The sequence below is a fragment of the Dipodomys merriami genome, unplaced genomic scaffold (assembly GCF_024711535.1).
Source record: "Dipodomys merriami isolate MVZ:Mamm:240054 unplaced genomic scaffold, mDipMer1.0.p SCAF_9, whole genome shotgun sequence".
Lineage (NCBI taxonomy): Eukaryota > Metazoa > Chordata > Mammalia > Rodentia > Heteromyidae > Dipodomys > Dipodomys merriami.
Window position 1 is genome coordinate 38,166,566 of NW_027206512.1, and position 21,402 is coordinate 38,187,967.

Genomic DNA, 21,402 nt, shown 5'->3' on the forward strand with positions numbered 1-21,402 from the left:
CTAATCAAGTAAAATTTAATTTATAGGCTTCACAGATAGTGAATTGAAGTGTTTGTTTCTTAATTTCAAGAAGTTTGCCAAGAGAATAATAATTATATAATGAGAACTTAAAAAAACTGTTTAATGTGTTAGAGGCAAGCAAAGGCTAGAGAGAGTGGAAAAAAACAGCATTACATTAAATTCAGTCTGTACTTGTAATGTTTAAAGAAACTCATTCCCACCAGGCACCAGTGGCTCATGCCTGGAATCCTAGGTACTCAGGAGGCTGAGATCTGAGGATCACTGCCCAGACAGAAAAGTCTGTGAGACTCTGATCTCCAATAAACTACTCAGAAAAAAAGCTGGAAGTGGCGCTGTGGCTCAAGTGGTAGAGCACTAGCCTTGAGCAAAAAGATGCTTAAGGACTGTGTGGAGGTCCAGAGTTTAAGCCCCACAGCCGACCAAAAAAAAGAAACTGACACCCTTAAAGAATTAAAAACCATGCTAATTTTACAGATTAGTAAGGTCGAAGTAAGCCTGGCTAGAACACAGTTTAGGTAAAATTCTTCCTGATACTTCATGAAGTTGTATTAGTTGATATTCAAGTTTTTAATTTGTTTAGAAAACATAATAAGCCATAGGTTTATAGATATAGAACAAAGATTTTGACATTCTTTGGACTACTTTATCTCTAGAAGAAATAAGAAAGTGAGGAATTCAAGGGAAGGGAACAGAAAGTGTAGAAACTGCAAAAGGTGTTAGGATGTCATCTAGTTCATCCCTCCCAGCTTATGTTGAAATGTTTGTCAGTGTGGTCATTTTTGCTGTACTTCCGTTGTGCTGACTTGATTCCTAGCAATTTCTTTCTTAGGACTAAACACTAGTGAAAGTCTGCTGCATGGAAGAATGACTATTATCTGGATACTTTTTTTTGTTGTTGTTGATAGTCCTAGGTCTTGAATTCAAGGCCTGGGTGCTGTCCCTCAGCCTCTTTGTACTCAAGGATAGGGCTCTACCATTTGAGCCCCTGTTCCACTTTCGGTTTTCTGGTGGTTAACTGGAGATAAGTGTCTCATGGACATTCTTGCCCAGGCTGGCTGTGAACTGCAATTATCAGATCTCAGACTGCTAAGTGGCTAGGATAACAGGTGTGAGCCACCAGAACCTCTGGTGGCTTAGCTGTATATTTTATATAAATACAATATATTTTTACAATGAAATACTATAAAACATTTCACTAGTACCAGATAAGATTTAGGTTGTGTTAAATTTGTGTTTCCCGGACAGCAATCCATGTAATCTCTAGAACATCTTATATGGTAGGTTCCATTTTGTTACCTGCTTAATGGATGAGAAAACAGAGGCCACAGAGGGTAATTTGCTCCAAACACATAGGAAGTAAGAGACACAACTGGTATTTGATCCTAATCCCTTCATTTTGGTTAACTTTTGTATGTATGCATAATATTAACATACAGCACAATATGGAATAGTGCTCATGGTGCTGTATCTAGGAAGGAAAAGTTTAATAATAACCAGGGAAATGCCAGAAATCAGAGTACTGGTTATTTCTTATGGAAGGAGGATGGGAAATACATACTTCAACTCTTTGTGCTGTTTTAGATCATTTTAAACAATCTGACACCAATGAAGCCAAATGTTAACATCTCGGACAACTGGGTTAAAATAGGTATCTATTGTTCTCTATAAGTTTTCTTAATAAGTTTGAACTATTGTAAAATAGGAAAAAGAAAAAAGCAGATTTGGTATAAATCCACACAGCCAGAGGGGCAAAGCTTGGGTTTTTGATGCTTAGTTCAGTGTTTACTGTGAGGTTGTACTTGGTCACTTTGTGCACCATCAAGTTGAATGCTTTATGGGCTACTGTATGGTGATAACACACCTATCTGTGTTGCTCTCACTTCTAGTCAGAGCACATATTGATTACATTTGAGGCAATACTTTCTAGAATTACAGTTCATGTCTGGCTCTTGGTTTCCTGACTAGTGAGAGGTGAAAGAATGCATTTTTCACCACCATAGCCCTTTGGGATTCTGCAAATAGCAAATTACCACAAAATGATTCACATTGGCCTTGGAAAAGGGATGGTGTTAGATTTCTTGTCAGATTGCCAAATTCTCCTCTTTCAAATTAGGCTCATTTTTGTTTTATCTGTGTTGAGCTTCAGCCAGTTGGACTTGGTTCAAGAAGCTACTTGGGTTTTAGTTCTTTAGAGAGCCAGGAAGCTGGTTTCCTGGGTTAGAGATTCATGATGCTGAGGAGCATCATGTTCTCATGAAGGTTCACCATGGAGACTTGGACAATCTGCTCACAGATCTCTGACATGTAGCATGCAGGTTCTAAAGCAGATTCTCCCTCATTAGTAGTCACTCATATTTCCTGACATTACTCAGTAACAATTGTTAGGTTCTCAGGTTGTGACAGCTTCTTTTCCTGCATTTGAAAACTTGGCTGTGGAAACGTCTACCTTAGAACTTTTCAGCTTTGAAATCCAGTTGCTACTCTAAAAGCTTCTATACAAATACAATGTTAAGAGTTGCTGCACACCACTTAACTTTTTAGTCAGTGAGGTTATGACAACATTCCCAGGGACACTGCTTGAGTTTGGATAACTGATAAACTATTACGTGCTATGTGTGTAAAAGGGTAAAAATATGATTTCTAATAAATCATACGATTTAGGATTGAGGCTTTGGCTACATGATTAAGAGAAAGCTATTTAACCTGCTGTGGGGATGATAAATAGGACTATTGAGAGTAGCAAATAAGTACAGCTGGCAAGGTGGCACAGGCCTGAGATTCCAGCAGGACTGGGGATGGGGGGTGGTGATGTTTGAGGCAGGTTCAAGGCCAGCATATCCAAAGTGGAGAGATCCCTTTCTTACAACGAACAAACAAGCAAACAAACCGCAAACATAACAAGACTATACCATAACCCAAACCAAACCAAACGGACTGCCTAACCCTCCCCAATCAATCCGTCAATGCATATGTAAAGCTCTTTGAAAAAGCACTTGACATCTGATACATGCGATCTAAACATTAGATACTGACATTTAACGTCAGGGAATTAAATAATTGAAGGGTTTGTAAGACGACTGCAGGACCTGAAATATGAAGCAATCCGCTTCTCCATCCCACCCCTCCCCCTGGCGCCCCCAGTCCCTGTGTTCCGGGAAGTCGCAGCTGAGTGAGATCCTGGCTCGCAGCTACGGTTTTCTCCCCCTTCCTAAAATCTAGGTGAAGGCGCCATCGCAAAGGTAGTCACGGATGGAAAACTGGTTTTCCGCGGTCGAGGAATGTCAGCACGCCCCAGCAGTCGGGGAAGCCCCGCCCCAGCCTCTCCCCAGCTCTCCTTCCCTTCTTTCCGGGGTTTTCACCTCGCGTCCCATCACCTGCACTGCCTAGCAGCAGTTAAGGTGTAGGACAGTCGCGGAAAACCCGCAACTCATGGCCGGATCCAGAGCCTCGTCCGCCAGCCCGGTTTCCAGGGTGCGCTCCCGGGAGCTGTCCGCTCCGCCCCCCTAGCCCCCGAGGACGCTGGGAATCGTAGTTTCCAAAGGGTGGAGGGTGGGCCAGAAGCGTCGCTCACGCGCATTGGATCCCCTCCACTCACTTCCGGAGAAGGAAGCCTCCCGTACCGCCACGCGTTCTGCGTGCCGCGCGGGCAGGGGCTTCTGGGAGTTGTAGTCGCTGCGAGTGGGCGCCGTCGGTAAGGAGACGTCGCTCTCGGTGCGGTCGGCTTCTGGCTGCCGCTTCCCGGCGGGAGTTCCGGGGTCAGTGGACCGTTGTCGGGCGGCGGTTCTTGGCCCCCAGACGCTGACACTGCGGAGGCGCTTTCCGTGACTGACCCGTCCGACGTCGCGGGCAGGCAGTTCCCGGCCCCGCGCGGTCCTCTTGGTCCTCGCCCTCTTCGGTCCATCTCCAGGAGTGTCCGGGATTCGCGGGGACTTGCTCCCCGGGAGAGGCCGGGCCGCGCCCGGCTGCTGGCCCCGGGGTCCCCGGCCGCCGCTCGGCGCCCCTCGGGCCCCGCCGCGTCCCCGCCCGGCCCCCGCCGCCGGGACGCCCCTTTCCCTCCCGTCCTTTTCTTTTCTCCGCAGGGATGGAGGCTTCCTGGCGCCAGGTGGCGGGCGGCCGAGGCCGCGCCCGAGGACGGGCCACCGCAGCCCCCTCTGCGGGAAACGGAGTTCCCCTGCGCGGCGGAGTCCCCGTGCGCGGCGCGGGAGGCGGGCGAGGCAAGGGGTCGGGGGCGGCCGTCCACCCCGCCCCCGGGCCCCGAGGGGCCGCCGCGGGCAGCCGGCTCAGCCCCGCGGGCCCCGAGGCTCCGCCGTCTCCGCCGTCTCCGCCGCAGCCGTCTCCGGCCAGTGGTGAGGAAGACTGGGGTCCCCCCGGGGCTCTCACCTGGGCGCTTTCCGGGTGGGGCTGTCCACTCCCGTCCCCCGTCCCCTCCCCCCCCCCCCCACTCCTCTCTCTTTGCGTTTCCTCTTCTTCATTCCTGGGTCCTCTTCTCACACCTCTCGGGCAGATTTTTCTCCACTCACACCATTTGATACTTCTCCGGCCAGTTCTCTGCCCATCGCCCTCCCCCCAGCCCCCTTCTCCCCCCTGCTTTTGTTTACTGTACCTGAATTCCTAGACTGTAAATTGTACTCTTAGGCCGTAGTATTGTGTGGTTCCGACAGTGTTTTTTTTAGACATGTGACTTGATTCCCCCTTCTCTCCCCCTTCTCCTCCCCTTCCCTGTCCCCGTCCCCTTTTTCCCCTCCCTTCCCTTCTCTTCTCCGGCCCCAATACTGGGGCCTGACAAGGCCGACCTGATCACTGTCCCTTAGCTTTTTTTTTTTTTTTTTTTTCCAGTCAAGGCTGGGGCTCTACTCCTTGACCCACATCTCCATCTGTGGCTTTTTGGCGGTTTTCTCAGCCTCCTGAATAGCTGGGATTACAGGAGTGGAGCCATCAGTGCCTGGCTTGTTTTAAAATACCTCAAAAATCTGCTAAACAACTTTTCTTTTTCCTTTTAAGTTAAGTTTAAAAAAAAAAAAAGGTTCATGTGACCTTAACGTCTAAGTGTATGGAAATAGTTGCAAGGTAGAAATCCATTAGATTGGGCATGACTCTCCATTTTACCACATTGTCTCTTACTTCTGCGACCGGTTGTCAATCAATTGGCCATGTTTACCAGAAGATTGTCTTTTATTGATTTTATTTGCTTATATCCTGTAAGCACTTTGACTGGTGATACTTTCCTGGACTATGATGCCTGTTCGCAAATTTCATGTCTTTTCATGAATTTGTACCCTTCCTTGGAGTTGTCGGTACCCTTCATCAAACTAAGGTCATATTTTAGTGGAGCCTGAGAAGCGCTAAAGTGCTGAGCTGAGTTTTCTTCTTAGGTTTAGGTGTATCTGTTAAGTTTATCATGGTGATGGTTGTATGGAGATGCAATATGGAGACATGTGAATATTTTGGTACCTTTCCTTGGTCTTTGTGGCTAGAAGGAAAGGAAGCATTGTCTAACCAGGTAGTTAATATTTGACTGTAAGACATCTGTGGAAAGTTGACTGTTTGTAAGTTTAAGATAATAGCTAAATACATTTATCAAACTTACATCTGTCCAAATTAGTCTCTTTTCTAATATCTTAAAGTACTAATTCCCCATAGAATAATGACACTTATCATTTTATTACATATCTTATAGCTAGGTTTCTTTTTTTTGTTTTTGTTTTTTTTTGGGTCCGGTCGTGGGGCCTGAACTCTGGGTCTGGGCGCTGTCCCTCAGCTCTTCAGCTCAAGGCTAGCACTCTACCACTTATGCCACATGCCACTTGGGGCTTTTTTCTTTTTGCTTATGTGGTGCTGAGGAATCCAACCCAGGGCCTCAGGCATGCAAGGCAAGCGCTCTACCACTGAGCCATCTTCCCAGCCCCTAGCTAGTTTTTTTTTTTTAAACCTTGATATTGAAAAGATTTCCTAGGTAAGCACATTGTATACATTTTCTTCTAGTTTTACTTGTGAAGGTTTTGGCTGATAATCACTAACCAAACTGGCTGCAGTAAGACAAGGAGAACATTTTACAAGTGAAATAAAAGATACAATATGATTAAGTACAAATACACCACTTAAAAATAAGTGTGCTTATCTTGGTGTAGTAACTCTCAGTTCCAAGTATAAAGCAAGTTTTATATTAGTTATTTAAATTTGTAAATCCAAACTTCTCAATAAGGGCATTAGTCCATATTAGTTCAGCAGATTTGTGGTTCTTTTCTTAAAACATGGCTGCTGTTCCTAGATCTTAATAACATTCAGTGCATGAAGAGAACTCCCAGGATTCTTGCTCTCAGGCAGTTTGAAATCTCTTGAGTATATATCCTATGAAGTATTATTTAATTAACAAAATGAGAAACAGACATTGCTAAAGAGAATAGTAAAAGAACTAATGCAAAGTACTTTGACATCTTTTTTGGAAAGTAGTGGAAGAATGTAATCAAAACTCTGCTTTTAGCATTCTGTTTTGGAAAACAGTTGTAAGAAGCACATTGCCATGTTAACATTTTGTGTGGATGAACATTAACTGTATTTCTGTTTTGTAACCAATAATGTCAAGTCCCTATTGAAGGCCAAGAGTTCTTGAGCATTCTAAAATGAGAAGTATACAGTGAATACTGCCTGCACAAGCTCTTTGGTGTATTTGGCTGGGTTATTGCTCAAAAAGAAATGGTGGGAAGTATACCCACCTTCCCTGATTCTGATGTGCCCCCACTCAGCATGTTCCTCTACATCTTAAACAAACAAAAAGAAAATCACAGTGTATTATATATTTTAAAGCATTTCATTTTCATTTTTTGCTAATGTTTTTATTTTGAGATTGTTCATGGTTTTGATACTTGTATTATAACTTTGTAATTTTTCCCTTAATTTGAGTTACTGTCTATAGCAGTTTACAGCTTTTAGTAGGATATTTACAGAAGTGAGAGTTTTGGTTGTACTTTCTTTGTGTTGTTAAGAAATTTGGAAAAGACAATGCTCTTAAGGACTTTGAAACATGTTTAAAATGATGTAGAAAAAAGAGATACTAGTATGTTATCATGCCTTGCTTTTTGAGGAGAGTAATTTATAGACATGAAACCATTTCTTTTCTTTCAAACAGAATTAATGTCTCAGAGGAAATTTGAGGAAATCAAAAAGGCTAATGAAGCTGCAGCCAAAAAATTTGTTGAAGAACACTTTAGCTCTTCATCTGAAGAAGAAGGAGATGAAGATTTTGAAGGGAAACGGGGGAAAATAGTTGCTAATACATTTGTAACGTACACTACTCAGACAGGTACTGATCTTTTAAATTTTAACTTTTTGACATCGGTGAAAATATATTCTTTCTTGGGTATCATTTTACACTATATAAAATAGTTCTGTATCTTGAGAATGCTCATCATGTTGTAAAGTTGGATTTTGCTATTTGAGTTTCATGTTGTTACAATATCTCAACAAAGGACATAGTTTGGTTATAGAAATACTGAGGGTGTGTCTAGTGCTGCTGGTGTTATCAAAGCTCTCTGAAAGATAAATAGGGCAAGTTGGCCTTGGTTGTGATTTCATTAGACCGGAGGACTTGAGATACTCTTCTCAGTTTATTGTTCATTTCTTCTTCCTCCCCTCGCCTCCCTTGTTCTCCTTTTTCATGCAGGGCCTAGGGCTTGAACTCAAAGCTTGTGTGCTATCCCTGAGTTTCTTTGCTCACTAGCACTCTACCACTTGAGACATACCTCCACTTCCAGGTTTTTGGGTAGATGAATTGAGATGAGTCTCATGGATTTTCCTGCTCTGTCTTTGAACCACAGTCCTCAGATCTCAACCTCCTGAGTATCTTGGATTCCAGGTGTGAGCTACTATTTTACTAAATCTTCTAAATTCTGCCATCACTGGCCTTACTTCCACATTGCAAGAAAGCAGATAATATACAGATATGAAAATATCATAATGAAACCACTAAAAACTATTAAAAGGAGGCAGGGCAGGAGGATTAAAAAAGTAATAGAGTAAATTTGATCAAAGTACGTTACATAAATATGTCTGAAAATATTACAATAAACCCTTTGAACAATTAACACTACTAAAAAAAGAAGCACAAGATAATAATTCAGAAAAACATCAGTAGGAAGTAGAGAGTCACTGTTATCTCATGATATATCATTAAGAGTAACCTATATATACACAAGATAAATACACATATCAGATTTCTTAATATGATAATCAAGGGTGAAGATATAAAATGAAAGTAATAAAGAAATGAAATGGGCCCCAAAACATTGTGTGTGTGTGTGCGTGCGTGCGTGCGTGCGTGCATGTGTGCGTGTGTGTGTGTGTGCGTGCGCCAGTGCCAGTCCTGGGACTTTGTGCCTGAGAACTGAATCTGCAAACTAGTTGTCTAAAGAGCTCAAGAATGTGAGTTAGTCAAATCTTAGGGCAGAATGATCATGTGGTTCATTGTAACAGTGAGAAACACATCAGAGTCTGTACACTAGTTGTATAAAGTAAGTTCAAAAATGTGAGTTAGTCAAATCTTGGAGCAGAATGATCCATGTAGTTCATTCCTTTCTCTTACTCCTCAATGATTTAGTAGTTGCCTCTATGCACTGGTGTCATAAAGATAGGTATTATATTGTCAAATTAGTTACTACAGAATTTGCTATATCTCAGAAGTAAATCTAAGTAAAGGTAAATCTAAAAAGTAAACAGTATTGTCACCAAAGCCTTGTAGATTTGTTTTCTTTTCTTTTCTTTCTTTTTTTTTTTTGAACAGGCTAGTCTTGGACAGGCTAGATTACCTTTGAGACAGGTAGTCTGGAACTGGAACTTACTTTTTTTAGCCCAGGCTGCCCTTATTAGTCCTTTTTAACCTCCCTAATGCATATATTTCTTTTTGTTTCCCTGTATACTATCTTTGCCTAAATCAAGCCTTTGTTCAGTAACTGAGGTAGTTGGTATTACTGTTTCATAGATGAGAAAACTGAGGCATATCAGGTAACTTGCTTAAGGTCATTTTTTGCTTCACCTGCTCTAATTGCTTTTAATTGGTACTTCTTGTTCCTTCTAGTCTTGGCTGCCTCATGTATTTTTTTTTTCAGTTGTTGATAGTGATCTTTTTGAAATGTGTAACTACAAATGTCATACCGTCCATTGTGATGTTCTGGCAGTACAATTTCTTGCTGCAGTAAAATTTTAATACAAACTTCAAAGAAACCTTTAATTTTATAATGATAAAGTTAGACTTTATTTTGTCAAAGCTCATTCCATGTCATTAAATTTTGAATTAGATTTTAAATAGATAAAACTTGAGATGTTATATAGCTGTGTTGAAAATAAAATTGTATAGTAGATATAATTACTAATTCTTTTAAAAGATATTTTTAAAACTTAAAGTGTTAGTTTATGATAAGGTATTCATCTTTAATAACTTAAACATAGTTGAGGGAATGCTTTTATATGTATATATTTGAATTACATTTATTGTAAGGAAAGTTTTTATAAATCTATGTTCACTTAAATGGTAGGAAGTAAATAATGAACCAATATTTTATTTAATTTTTCTTTTTTTGGCAGTTTAAATTTTAATTTCAATTTGGTTATTGCTGCATAAATTTTGTACTTAAGTTTCTTCCTATTGGAGATTTAGTCAGATTTTCTTGGAGATTTGGTCAGTCTGTATTGTACAATTTTTATGTACTAAAGACAAGTCTCTTGAATTAATTGTCTTTTACTGTCATTGTACTTGTTTTTTTATTTTTCTATTGCCTGTTCTTTTTGTAGCTTTCTGCTATAACTTGTCATTGTAGCATAGACGAGGGTTAAGAGGACTTACCTTGTAATTAATTGTCTCAAATTTTTCTTCTGTAACATTAAGAAAATTAATGTTATGGAAATTCTAATAGTATAATGTCTAGCAAGTAAATGCTAGTACCTGCTTAAAAAATATTTTTCCTAAAAAAGATTATCTACTTTTAAAAGCAGAAATTGTGAACATAATTTAATTAAACAGTGCTATTGTACTGTGATGACTATAATTTTTTTTCAACAAGCTTTTATTAAGAATATGCTATGTTGAGAGGGCGATACTATGAATGAAGATACTTACAATGGTTCAAGGTACCATGTTAGGAGTTTCTGAAGACTAGTAATTGAATACCAAGTAAGAAAGAGAAAAGTCCATATATATTATACATTTTTATTCTGTTCTTTTAAATGGTATTTCAGCATATCTCTCTTCAGCATATATCAAAAATTGATCAAACTTTAGGGAAGTTGAAATAAAATTTACTTACTTAATTTTAAACTATAATATTACAAATATACTTATTAATCCCTAAAAAAAATACTGTGTGCTAAACATACACCCCATGGTTGTATTTGCACAAACTAGTCCTACTTAGTTTTTACTTTTTTTTTCCTTTCATATTTTCTTAATTCTTTCTGTTATTACTGTATGTTTTGGTGCTCTTACCTGTAATTCTGCCCTCAACAGATTTAAGAAAAGTGAGTATGTATTGAGAACACAGAGGTGCTGCTTTCCAATTAAATATCTAAGATTTAATTCATAGTGGAGTGCCAGTTGCTCACACGTATAATCCTAGCTATTCAGGAGGCTGAGATCTGAAGATCACTGTTTGAAGCCAGCCAGGGCAGGAAAGTCCATGAGACTCTTATCTTCAGTTAATCTCAGAAAAAGCTGGAAGTGGTGGTGTGGCTCATGTGGTAGAGTGCTAGCCTTTAGCAAAAAGGAGCTCAGGGGCAGTGCCCAAGTGAAAAGTTGGAGCTCCAGGACTGGCAAAAAAAAAAAAAAGATTTAATTCATAGACTTGTAACCTCTTAACAGTTTATTGGGTGCTTTCTTTTTCTTTGTTAGAATTGTCATTTTATAGTTATGTTTTGAGCAATTAATATTTCTCAGCTTTTGTTATATGTTTTCTTATAGTTAGATATTGCTTACAATGAAATTTTTCAATTTTAAGATGGAGATTTACGTGAATTAGAGCGAACGAAGCAGTATGTAAATGAAGCTTTTCAAGCAGGGGCTATGACATGCTTAATTTGCATTGCTTCAGTGAAGAGAAACCAAGCAGTAAGTATTTCTCCTTATTGATATTAATACTTTTCCCTTAAATATCTTACTTTGCATTTATTATGTTTACCCACTTATTTTCCTTTTATTTATGTTTGTTTAAAAGTGCTCCAGGGCTGGGAAGGTGGCTCAGTGGTAGTGCGCTTGCCTTGCATGCCTGAGGCCCTGGGTTTGATTCCTCAGCACCACATAAAGAAAAAAGCCGGAAGTGGCGCTGTGGCTCAAGTGGTAGAGCGTTAGCCTTGAGCTGAAGAGCTGAGGGGCAACGCCCAGGCCCAGAGTTCAGGCCCCATGACCGGACCCAAAAAAAAATAAAAATAAAAAAAAAGCTCCATTTTATAACTTCACATGCAATTCTTCATTTTATAAATCTGAAATTTAAAAAAGCTAGCCCTGAGCTTTCAGTGTTTTATCAATATTCATATCTGAAGCAAGTACTGTTAATTTTAAATGCACATATTGATTTGGCAAAGCATTTTTAACATCTGTAATTTAGAGGTTTCCACAAATATGAAATGTTAAATGTACATTATTACATAGCTTTCAGTGTTACTTTTTTTTTTGGGGGGGGGGGGGTTCCAGTCGTGGGACTGAACTCCGGGCCTGGGCGCTGTCCCTCAGCTCTTCAGCTCAAGGCTAGCGCTCTACCACTTGAGCCATAGCGCCACTTTTGGCATTTTTTTCTTTTTGCTTATGTGGTGCTGAGGAATGGAACCCAGGGCCTCATGCATGCAAGGCAAGCACTCCACCACTGAGCCACCCTTCCAGCCCATACTTTTTTTTAATAAGTTATTTTTTATTGTGAAAATACAGTACAGAGGGGTTACAATTACATGAGTAAGGTAATGAGTACATTTCTTATCAAGCATTGTTGCCTCCTCCTCTGTTTCTCCTTTCCATCACCCCACCCCCACCCCGCCCGCCCACCCACCCAGTGTTACTTTTTTTTTGGGGGGGTCCGTTGGTGGGGCCTGAACTCTGGGCCTGGGCGCTGTCCCTCAGCTCTTCAGCTCAAGGCTAGTGCTCTACCACTTGAGCCACAACGCCACTTCCAGCTTTTTTCTTTTCGCTTATGTGGCGCTGAGAAATCGAACTCAGGGCCTCAGGCATGCAAGGCAAGCACTCTACCACTGAGCCACCTTCCCAGCCCTCCAGTGTTACTTTTTTAAATTTATTTTTTATGTTTTGGGAAGCTAGAGATTATAAGGGCCTGATAGGGATGTACTCTACCACTAAGCTGTGTCCCCCAGCCCCTTTCATTGGATTTGAAAGAAAGACATATTTCTTGTCTGCAAAGACCTAGAATTTTCATTGACACTTAAGTTTATTAGTTAGCGTCTCCTGATTATGTTGAAGGCATTCTAGGAAGTGGCAAGGAGAGATATAGTCATTTTTCATGTCCTTGGAGGAGCTATGACCTAATAAAGAGGCTGCCTATATGGAAATTAAAGGGACAGTAATGAAGTGATGAAAGAGAAATGACTGAATATAATAATAGACTGAGCTAAACCTCAGATTAATCCACTGCTATCATAGCAGTGTTCCCTAGAGAAACTTGGGCTGGATTAAATGGGCTGGTTATATACAGTGCATCAGAAATTTAACGTGCCCAGGTTGCACATGCAGGTATCTGAGGTGCTTGGAGTCAGTTTTAAGTCTAGTTGTGACTCACTGTGATTTCAGTTGCAGTGAATTAATAGACTGGTATGTGTGTGTTTGTGTGTGTATATGTGTATGTGTATGTGTTCACCTTGAAAACCAATTTGGCCAGTATACAGATGCAATGCAACCTTGGAGAGTCGATGTCCCTTTTGAGGTAACATTCCTCCCAAGGAATTGGTCAATTGTATGAATATTCCAGGCTCCTGCGGGACTGGATTAGTCTTAAGATAGCTCTTCCTAGAGCTATTCAGAGAGCTCCTACAGAACTAGACTGCTGTGTTCTTAGGAATAATCAGCTCAGCGGTATACCATTTATTAGCTTTTCTTGCTCCCATTTGTCTCCTTTTTCTTCCCAATCTTAGCTCCTGAATTTTGTATATCTCAGTTTTTAGGCACTGCTTGAAGCTGGGGAACCAAAACTAAGATATTATCAGTTTTTAAGAAAATGCTGTTTTCAGCTTTATGCAGTATTCTTACATGCCTGTTTTTTTTCAAACAGTTGTGAAAGGAGAAAAGCAGAATTTCTTTTTGTTATGTCAAAATGTTAATAGACTTTAGAATTAATTTACTATCAATTCTTTTACATTGTATGTATTCTCAATTTCTTTAATTTAGTTCTTTGTGTTTGACTAATAGGTTTTATATAATAAAAAGGCTTTTAGAGATAAATGTATACATTTAAGTGTATTTTTGGTGTTATTTGTAATTGGAAATATCTAAATGTAAAAATGGTTTAAATTACAGTACACGAATCTGATATATGCAGCTTTTAAAGTTTGTTGTATAAGGATAATGTTAACAGTATGTTAAAGACTAAAGTTACACATTACTTTTATAATACATATATATTACACATTATTTCTTTTAATAACTAAAACTTTACACATTAGTACCAGAATGACTTTATTTGTAAAAAGGAAGAATGTGTGTTTGTATCACCTGTAATTATTTCTAATGGATTGAATTTGGGTGATAATATATTTTCAAAAAATTGTTCTAAATGTAAACATGTTTTTATAAAGAACATTTATTTATGTTCTTTTTTTTTCATCTTCTTGTTCCTCTCATCCTTAGGTAGCTTTTCAAAGTAATTTAGTGTGATACTAAAAGCACTGTATAATCAGCAAAGAAAAACAATTCACATGTTAATTTCTTGCATTTCTGTCTTAGGTTTGGAGCTGTTCAGGATGTTTCTGTATATTTCACATGCCCTGTATCCAGAAGTGGGCGAAAGATAGCCAGTTTCTTGTATCTTCTTTAACTGATGATGACTTTGGAAAGAGAGATTATCCTTGGCCTTGGTAATTTTTTCTAGTTCATTACATTATTAAGTTGCAAATAAACTGAAGTTGTAGAGTCTAACTTCTTTTATTGTCAGTTCCAGTTGTCTGTGTTTGGCCTTCAGTTAGTTACTTGGCTTGTGAAGATAAGGGATCTTGGGTAGGTTTTTTTTTTTCCCCCTTCAATCACTTACAAAACAACTTTTTATGTTTCTAAAGAACTTTGGGATTCCAATTAGTGAGATTTATAGAAATCATATTGTATAGATTATCATCTAATATATTTTGAGTATAGGCTTTTTAGCTTTTTCATCAAAATCTCAAAACTTCAGGTGTTTATTATCTGATATTTATTCATTTTGCATATTGGTGATTGTTGAACTCTGGACTTTGGTTATATTTTGAGAATAACTGGAAAAGTGATAATTATATATCTTTGTTAAATATGAAAATATTAAAATTTTATCTGTATTAGTCCAGAGGGGTAGATTCATTGTTATGGTTGTGAAACATTAGATTTTATCTTCATGTTTTATAACTTTCATATTTGTTTTTGTCAGCCATGGGGCTTAAACTCTGAGCCTGAGCTCTTCAGCCCAACGCGAGTGCTCTACCACATGATCCATAGCCCCACTTGAGGTTTTCTGGTGGTTAATTGAAGAGTTTCATGGACTTTACTGGCCGGCTGGCTTTGAACTGTGATCCTCAGATCTCAGCCTCCTGAGTAGCTAGGATTACAGGTGTGAGCCACTGGCACCTGGCTCATAATTATTTTTGTATTCCTAAGTTTTGGTTCTTACCACTGGCCTCAGGTCTCACAGAACTTAGACTTGTATCACATTTCCTTTCATTATCATAAATAGTGGTAAATTTGTAAAATTATGGAGGTATAGCTTTAAAAACATTTTAATAATGAAAGTTACTTTGTAAAAATAATTTTGAACAATTATTGAGAGTTTTTTTTTTCCCCTGTTAGCATTGAGGTTATTGAGGGAAATGATAGGTGAAGGTTCCTTGTAGTAAGAGGAGTTCAAGGCTAGCATTCCACCACTTTGAGCCACAACTCTACTTCTGGTTTTCTGGTGCTCAGTTGGAGATAAGAGTCTCACTATCCTGCCCAGGTTGGCTTTAAACTGTGAGCCTCAGATTATCAGCCTCCTAAGTAGGTAGAATTATGGCTGTAAGCCCAGCTACTATAGCCTGGCAGAATTTTAGTTTTTAATAGGTAATAGAATTAAGCCAGATATTGTGATTTTTATTTAACTGTTTTTAAAAAGCTATTTTGAAAAGGGAAATCAGTGGCCAGCCATTTTGGTTGAAAAGCTTTTGTTGAGTTGGCAAAAATGTTAATAGTTTTAAATTAATTTTATACAAATAAATTTAAAATATATATTGCTACTAATATATGTTCATGAGCAAGATAAAATAGTTCATTGTTAGCATTTGATTATTTTAAATAAAAATCATGTATCTGTACATGTTGATCTCACTAAAATGGTTCCTTCTTAGTGCTGATGGGTGATGTAACAGGTGGTGACTTGCTTGGTAGATATTTATATCTAAGCCTATTAAAAGCACACATACTTCTCTGTAGTAGTTAAAAGAAATGATAAACTTTTTTTAAAATAAAAGGAAATTAACTCTTTCCAAGAAAGTGCTAATTATATCAATGATGAGTCATTTTATTTTTTATTTTAATTACAAGAAACATACCTTTTTGGTATTTTGAATGTTTAGAAACAGGACATGTTCTTATAACAATGAAAATGATTTTTTTAATATAGAAGAAATGTAAGTGATGATTTGAAGCTCTGCTGTACTGTAGTATACTGATTATACTCATTTGTCTGTGAAGAACTAAGTCCAAGCATTATCTTTTGGGAATGGATGATCTTCAGTGATCCACAAGTGAATTTTTTATGGAGTTGAAGGTTGAAATTTCTGGTATCAAAGTTTATTTGAATGAATTAAGTTACAAATCATTCTGCTTTAACAGAATATGAAATGGATTTAAACTTTTCTTTGGCAAATTTGAGATGTATCTACTTGGTTATAGATGTTGAATATAATTAAAGTTTTTAATTTACCTTTAAGTTTTCCTCTTTTATTCTAGATTTTAGTCGTATTTCTTGCTGGTATATTGTCTGTCTACTTTTCGGCTTGCTATTACAATATATTTTATTTGTGAACTACATACCCAAACAAAAAAAAATGAGCTTTATAGACATCTGGGCGAATACCACAGGAATATGATTTAGGTGACTAGTATAAACCTAATGTAGCTGTCCTCTGGATGTGCACATAACAACTAATTCTGGATATGTATGTTTAGCAACTATCTATATGGCTAGTTAAATTAAAAACTGTAAGATTAAAAAATGTTAATTTTCCCTGGTTATATGCATTGAGCATATCTCAACTACTACTCATGATCATTGGAGGCAGATAAAAAAGTCACATCATCTCAGGAAATTATCTTGTACAGAGCTGTTACAGATAAATAGAATTTAATATGATCTTACCTTTTTACTAATACAAAGATAGGACTAAGAATTCCTTAATGTAAAACTAATTGAACATAGTTATCTGTTACTAAGGATGTTCATAATTCTATCTCTCATGTTGTTTTTAAAGATGAAATTAACTTTAATAATTTCATTCTTCTTTCTAGTCCAAAATGTAGGTTTGAATACAAAAGATCAGAAACACCTAGTAGGTACTATTGCTATTGTGGAAAAGTTGAAGATCCACCTTTAGATCCCTGGCTTGTCCCTCATTCATGTGGCCAGATATGTGAGAGAGAATTTAAGCCACCTTGTGGACATAAGTGTCTACTCCTCTGTCATCCAGGTGGGTTTTGTGTAGCTGGTTGTTTCTTATGTTGGGGACAAAAAAAAAAAAAGTGAACGTTAGATTGAGAACTTGATTTTGTCATGAGAAAATATTGAAAGGAGTTACATATTAAAGTATTAATGGAGAGCTGGGAAGGTGGCTCAGTGGTAGAGCGCTTGCCTTGCATGCATGAGGCCCTGGGTTCGATTCCTCAGCACCACATAAGCAAAAAAGAAAAAAAAAAGCCGGAAGTGGCGCTGTGGCTCAAGAGCGCTAGCCTTGAGCTGAAGAGCTGAGGGACAGCACCCAGGCCCAGAGTTCAGGCCCCACAACCGGACCCAAAAAAACCAAAAAAAAATAAAGTATTAATGGAGGAAGTTCTAGATTTTTTTTTGATATGTCCAAATAGTTCTAATTTCTGACTTCCAGCTTTTTCCTTTTATCTGAATTCTAGGTCCCTGCCCTCCCTGTCCCAAGATGGTCACAACTACTTGTTACTGTAAGAAAGCAAAACCTATCCCTCGTAGGTGCAGTGCCAAGGAATGGTCCTGTCAGCTTCCGTGTGGGCGGAAGTTACTTTGTGGGCAACATAAGTGTGAAAATCCTTGTCATGCAGGTAAAAGGCTATACCTATTTTTTCTGACTTTAAGTGAAGTCAAAGTGATCTTTGTTGCTTTTGTATTATTTGTCAGCTAATAAATCATTGTGATTTTAGGAAATTGTCAGCCTTGTCCAAGAGTTAGTAGACAAAAATGTGTCTGTGGCAAAAAAGTAGCTGAAAGAAGTTGTGCAAGTCCACTGTGGCACTGTGACCAAGTAAGCGTATATATAAAATATATATAGCTGTATATGTTTACATATATATATATTTGTTTATTTGGAGGGGTGGGTCTTAAAGAATATGGAAAACATCTTTTTTCCCAGCTCTCTCTCTTTCCCAGCTCATTCCCAGGTCTTTCCCAGCTCTTTCTCAGCTCTTTCTCAGCTTTTTCCCAGGTCTTTCCCAGGCCTTTCCCCAGTGCGTGGAGTGCCACCCTGGCTTGGTCCCAGTAGGTCTATTGAATAAACCTACCCCTTACCTGAATACCACGTGTTTGGTGTGGTTCTTACTCAGCAACCTCTTTTTACCCTCAAAGCCTCATGAGACTTCTCCAGACTTCATCTGAGGACTCATGCCACCACGAGACAGCTGCTGCTGCTCACTGCCTTCTCTTGAGAGGGGACCAAATTCCAGCCTTTTACCCCTAATGTCAACGCCCCTTGTCAGCAGGAAGTAGCCAGAGAGAATCTGCACCCTATTTCATGATTATTAAAAGGCTGGAATGTAAGGTCCGGTTCTGGATGGTGAGCAGACTCTACCCTCCTCAAGCAGTCTCCACCCAGTACCTGCGTTACCTAGGCAACTGGCACACCTGGAAGAGGTCACATCTGCATCCTCTGAAGTCACATCTGAATTTGATGTGGCCACACCTTTCTCCGCCCATATCCTAGATAAGGTCTAGCCCAGGCCCAGACTTTGTTTCTCAGCTCTTTCCTTCTCAGCTCTTTCCTAGCTCTCTGAGCTCTTTTTCCCAGCTCTCTCTCTTTCCCAGATGCCCTCTTTTCCCAGCTTTTTCCCAGGCCTTTCCCAGCCACGTGGAGGGCCAAGATGGCCTGGTGCCAGCCAGAACGATAAATAAACCTACCCCTTACCTGAAAAAAAAAAAAGAATATGGAAAACATAAATGATTGAAAAGCAGCAATGCTAATTAAATATAATTAAGCAAAAGAATAGCAACTCAATGAACTATTTAATGTATCAGGAAGTTATATTTTAATTACTAAAGAGAATTTTTTTCCAAGTAAGGGCTACTTGTTGAATTTGAATTCAAGGCAATTTTTATTTCTTACAATATGTTTTCCCTTTTCTTCAGACAGTCCCTTCACCCTTGCACAGTTAATACTATTGGAGAAATAGGATTGATTTTATAGGTATCTTGTTCTAGAATTGGCCTGGTTCAGTACTGTTTGGAAATCTTTAATTGGTTGTTATGTGAAACTGTATGTGCTTTTTTTTCTTTATTACATTTTTAAAGATATACTATTTGGTGCCTAGGAAATGTATACACACAAAAAATATCAAGTTAGACAAAGTATGATAATGTGAAGGACATAAAGAAGTTGCTTATTTAAGAAGTTGCTTATCTATGTTTGAAAATGGATTATGTTTATACAGACTTCTTTGTTAACGGTTCTTTACTAGTCCACATTTTATTTTAGGTGTGTGGAAAAACACTTTCATGTGGTAATCATACATGTGAACAAGTGTGTCATGTTGGTGCTTGTGGTGAATGTCCTCGATCTGGGAAGAGGGCCTGTCCATGTCAGAAATCAAGTAAGTCTGTTTTTTAAAGAAATAAGCTATTGAGCCATGGAAATATATGAAGGAAGTTTAACTGAATATTACTAAATGAAGCAAACTAATTTGAAAGAAGTATATACTGTAGGACTCTGGAAAAGTGAAACTCTAGAGTCAGCAAGAAATCAGTGGTTGCCAAGGGCTGGGGAAGAGAAGGCTGTTGGGATCCCAGAGGACAAAATGATAGTGATAATGAATGATAATTATGGTTGATTTTTGTCATTCTATATTTGCTTGTGCCCATACATGTACAGCACTGAGTAAACCTTAATATATATAAACTATGATCTTTGGGAATGTGATGTGTCGTTTTCAGTTTATCACTTGTAAGTGTATCATTCTATGCTGTGATTCTGGTGAGGATTGATAAGGGGACAGGCCGTGATATTGTCATTATTGTGTATTAGATTGTAGCTTAACCTATTTTGAGGTCAAAGTATAGTCAGGTTGCAGTTTGAGTCAGTTTCCTTGATTCTCTACCAATAATAGACTCCTTAGATTATTTCTAATACTTCTCATCACCTATTTGTTAGTATAATGTTTGGGTTTTTTTTTTTTTTTTTTGCTTTTTGTTTTTTGGTCAGTTGTTGGGCTTGACCTCACTCAGGGCCTGGACACTGTCCCTGAGCCTTTTTGTGCTCAAGGTTAGCACTCTATCACTTGAGCCACAGTGCCATTTCCAGATTTTTGAATGGTTAATTGGAGAGATGAGCCTCATAGGGACTTTTCTGCCTGGGTGGCTTCAAACCGTGATCTTCAGATCTCATCCTCCTGAGTAGTTAGGATTACAGATGTAAGTCACTGGCACCCAGCTTTTGTATAGTGTTTTTTTTTTTATGTCAGTCGTGGGGCTTGAACTCTGGACTTGGGTGCTCTTGAGCTCAAGGTGAGTGAGTACTAGGTTATCCATAGTGCCACTTTTGGTTTTCTGGTGGTTAGATCTCAGCCTCCTGAATAGCTCGGATTACAGGCGTGAGCCACCGGAGCCTGGCTTGTATAGTGTTTTAAAGTCTGTCTTTTTCATCCTATGATATTAAGAGAAAATGAAAAATGATTCTATATATTGTGGAAATCTCAGTGTTATATAATCTAGCTCATTTTAAAAGTAGTTAGGCTGTAAATATGTTTATTGAGGATGGTAACTTTTCATGTGTCAAATTCCTGTTTGAAAAACATAAACTTACTTGGGCATTCGTGGCTCATACCTATGATCCTAGCTACTTAGGAGGCTGAAATCTGAGTATCGTGGTATGAAACCAGCCCAGGCAGAAAAGTCCATGAAACTCTTTATCTCCCAATTAACCACAAAAAAGCCAGTGGAGGGCTAGCCTTGAGCACAACAAGCTCTAGGACACACACACACACACACACACACACACACACACACACACACACACACACACACACACACACACACACACACACACACACACACACACACACACACACACACACACACACACACACACACACACACACACACACACACACACACACACACACACACACACACACACCCTCCCCCCCCACCACAGTGATGCATATCTATAATCCCAGCAGTTCAAGCCCTAGGAGACACACACACACACACACACACGCACACACACACACACACACACGCACACACACACACACACGCGCACACACACACGCACACACACACACACACCCATTCTTGCTGGAATACAGTGATGCATATCTGTAATCCCAGCACTTTAGAGGTGAGGGCAGGAACATTGTCCATCTTAGCTTATGTAGCAGGACTGTTTCAAAAGAAAAAAACCACCACTAAGCTTCACAAAATATTAAGGATTATTTTCAGTCAGTAAAAATATAGTTCAATAATTGAATGGATGCAAAATTGTATAGTCTGAAATGGCTGTCATTCTTCAGGGAAGTCTTTGAAATGTGGCATTTTGTTACTGCTTTGTAACATCTTACACTGACATTTTATCTGCTTTTAGAATTTTCTTTGCCTTGTACAGAAGATGTACCAACTTGTGGAGACAGCTGTGACAAAGTACTCGAATGTGGACTCCATAGATGTTCACAACGCTGTCACCGAGGTCCTTGTGAAACATGTAGACAAGTTAGTCACAGCCTGTAACAATTACTTT

General features: G+C 39.0%; 1 protein-coding gene across 2 annotated transcripts in view; it reads left to right on the forward strand.

Moving 5' to 3' along the window:
- The first annotated feature begins 3,647 nt into the window (after positions 1-3,647).
- Positions 3,648-21,402, forward strand: part of Nfxl1 (nuclear transcription factor, X-box binding like 1) — a 39,844-nt gene continuing 22,089 nt past the window's right edge. The window contains exons 1-9 of one of the 2 annotated variants that reach the window (XM_070013161.1): positions 3,648-3,712; positions 7,148-7,321; positions 11,004-11,113; positions 13,946-14,076; positions 16,727-16,905; positions 17,342-17,503; positions 17,603-17,703; positions 19,147-19,261; positions 21,250-21,374. In XM_070013161.1, the coding sequence (XP_069869262.1) occupies positions 7,153-7,321; positions 11,004-11,113; positions 13,946-14,076; positions 16,727-16,905; positions 17,342-17,503; positions 17,603-17,703; positions 19,147-19,261; positions 21,250-21,374 (1,092 nt within the window). In that variant the 5' untranslated portion in view covers positions 3,648-3,712; positions 7,148-7,152. Of the gene's footprint in view, positions 3,713-4,087; positions 4,368-7,147; positions 7,322-11,003; positions 11,114-13,945; positions 14,077-16,726; positions 16,906-17,341; positions 17,504-17,602; positions 17,704-19,146; positions 19,262-21,249; positions 21,375-21,402 lie in introns of those variants that run through there. The other variant, XM_070013160.1, reaches the window with a different exon arrangement.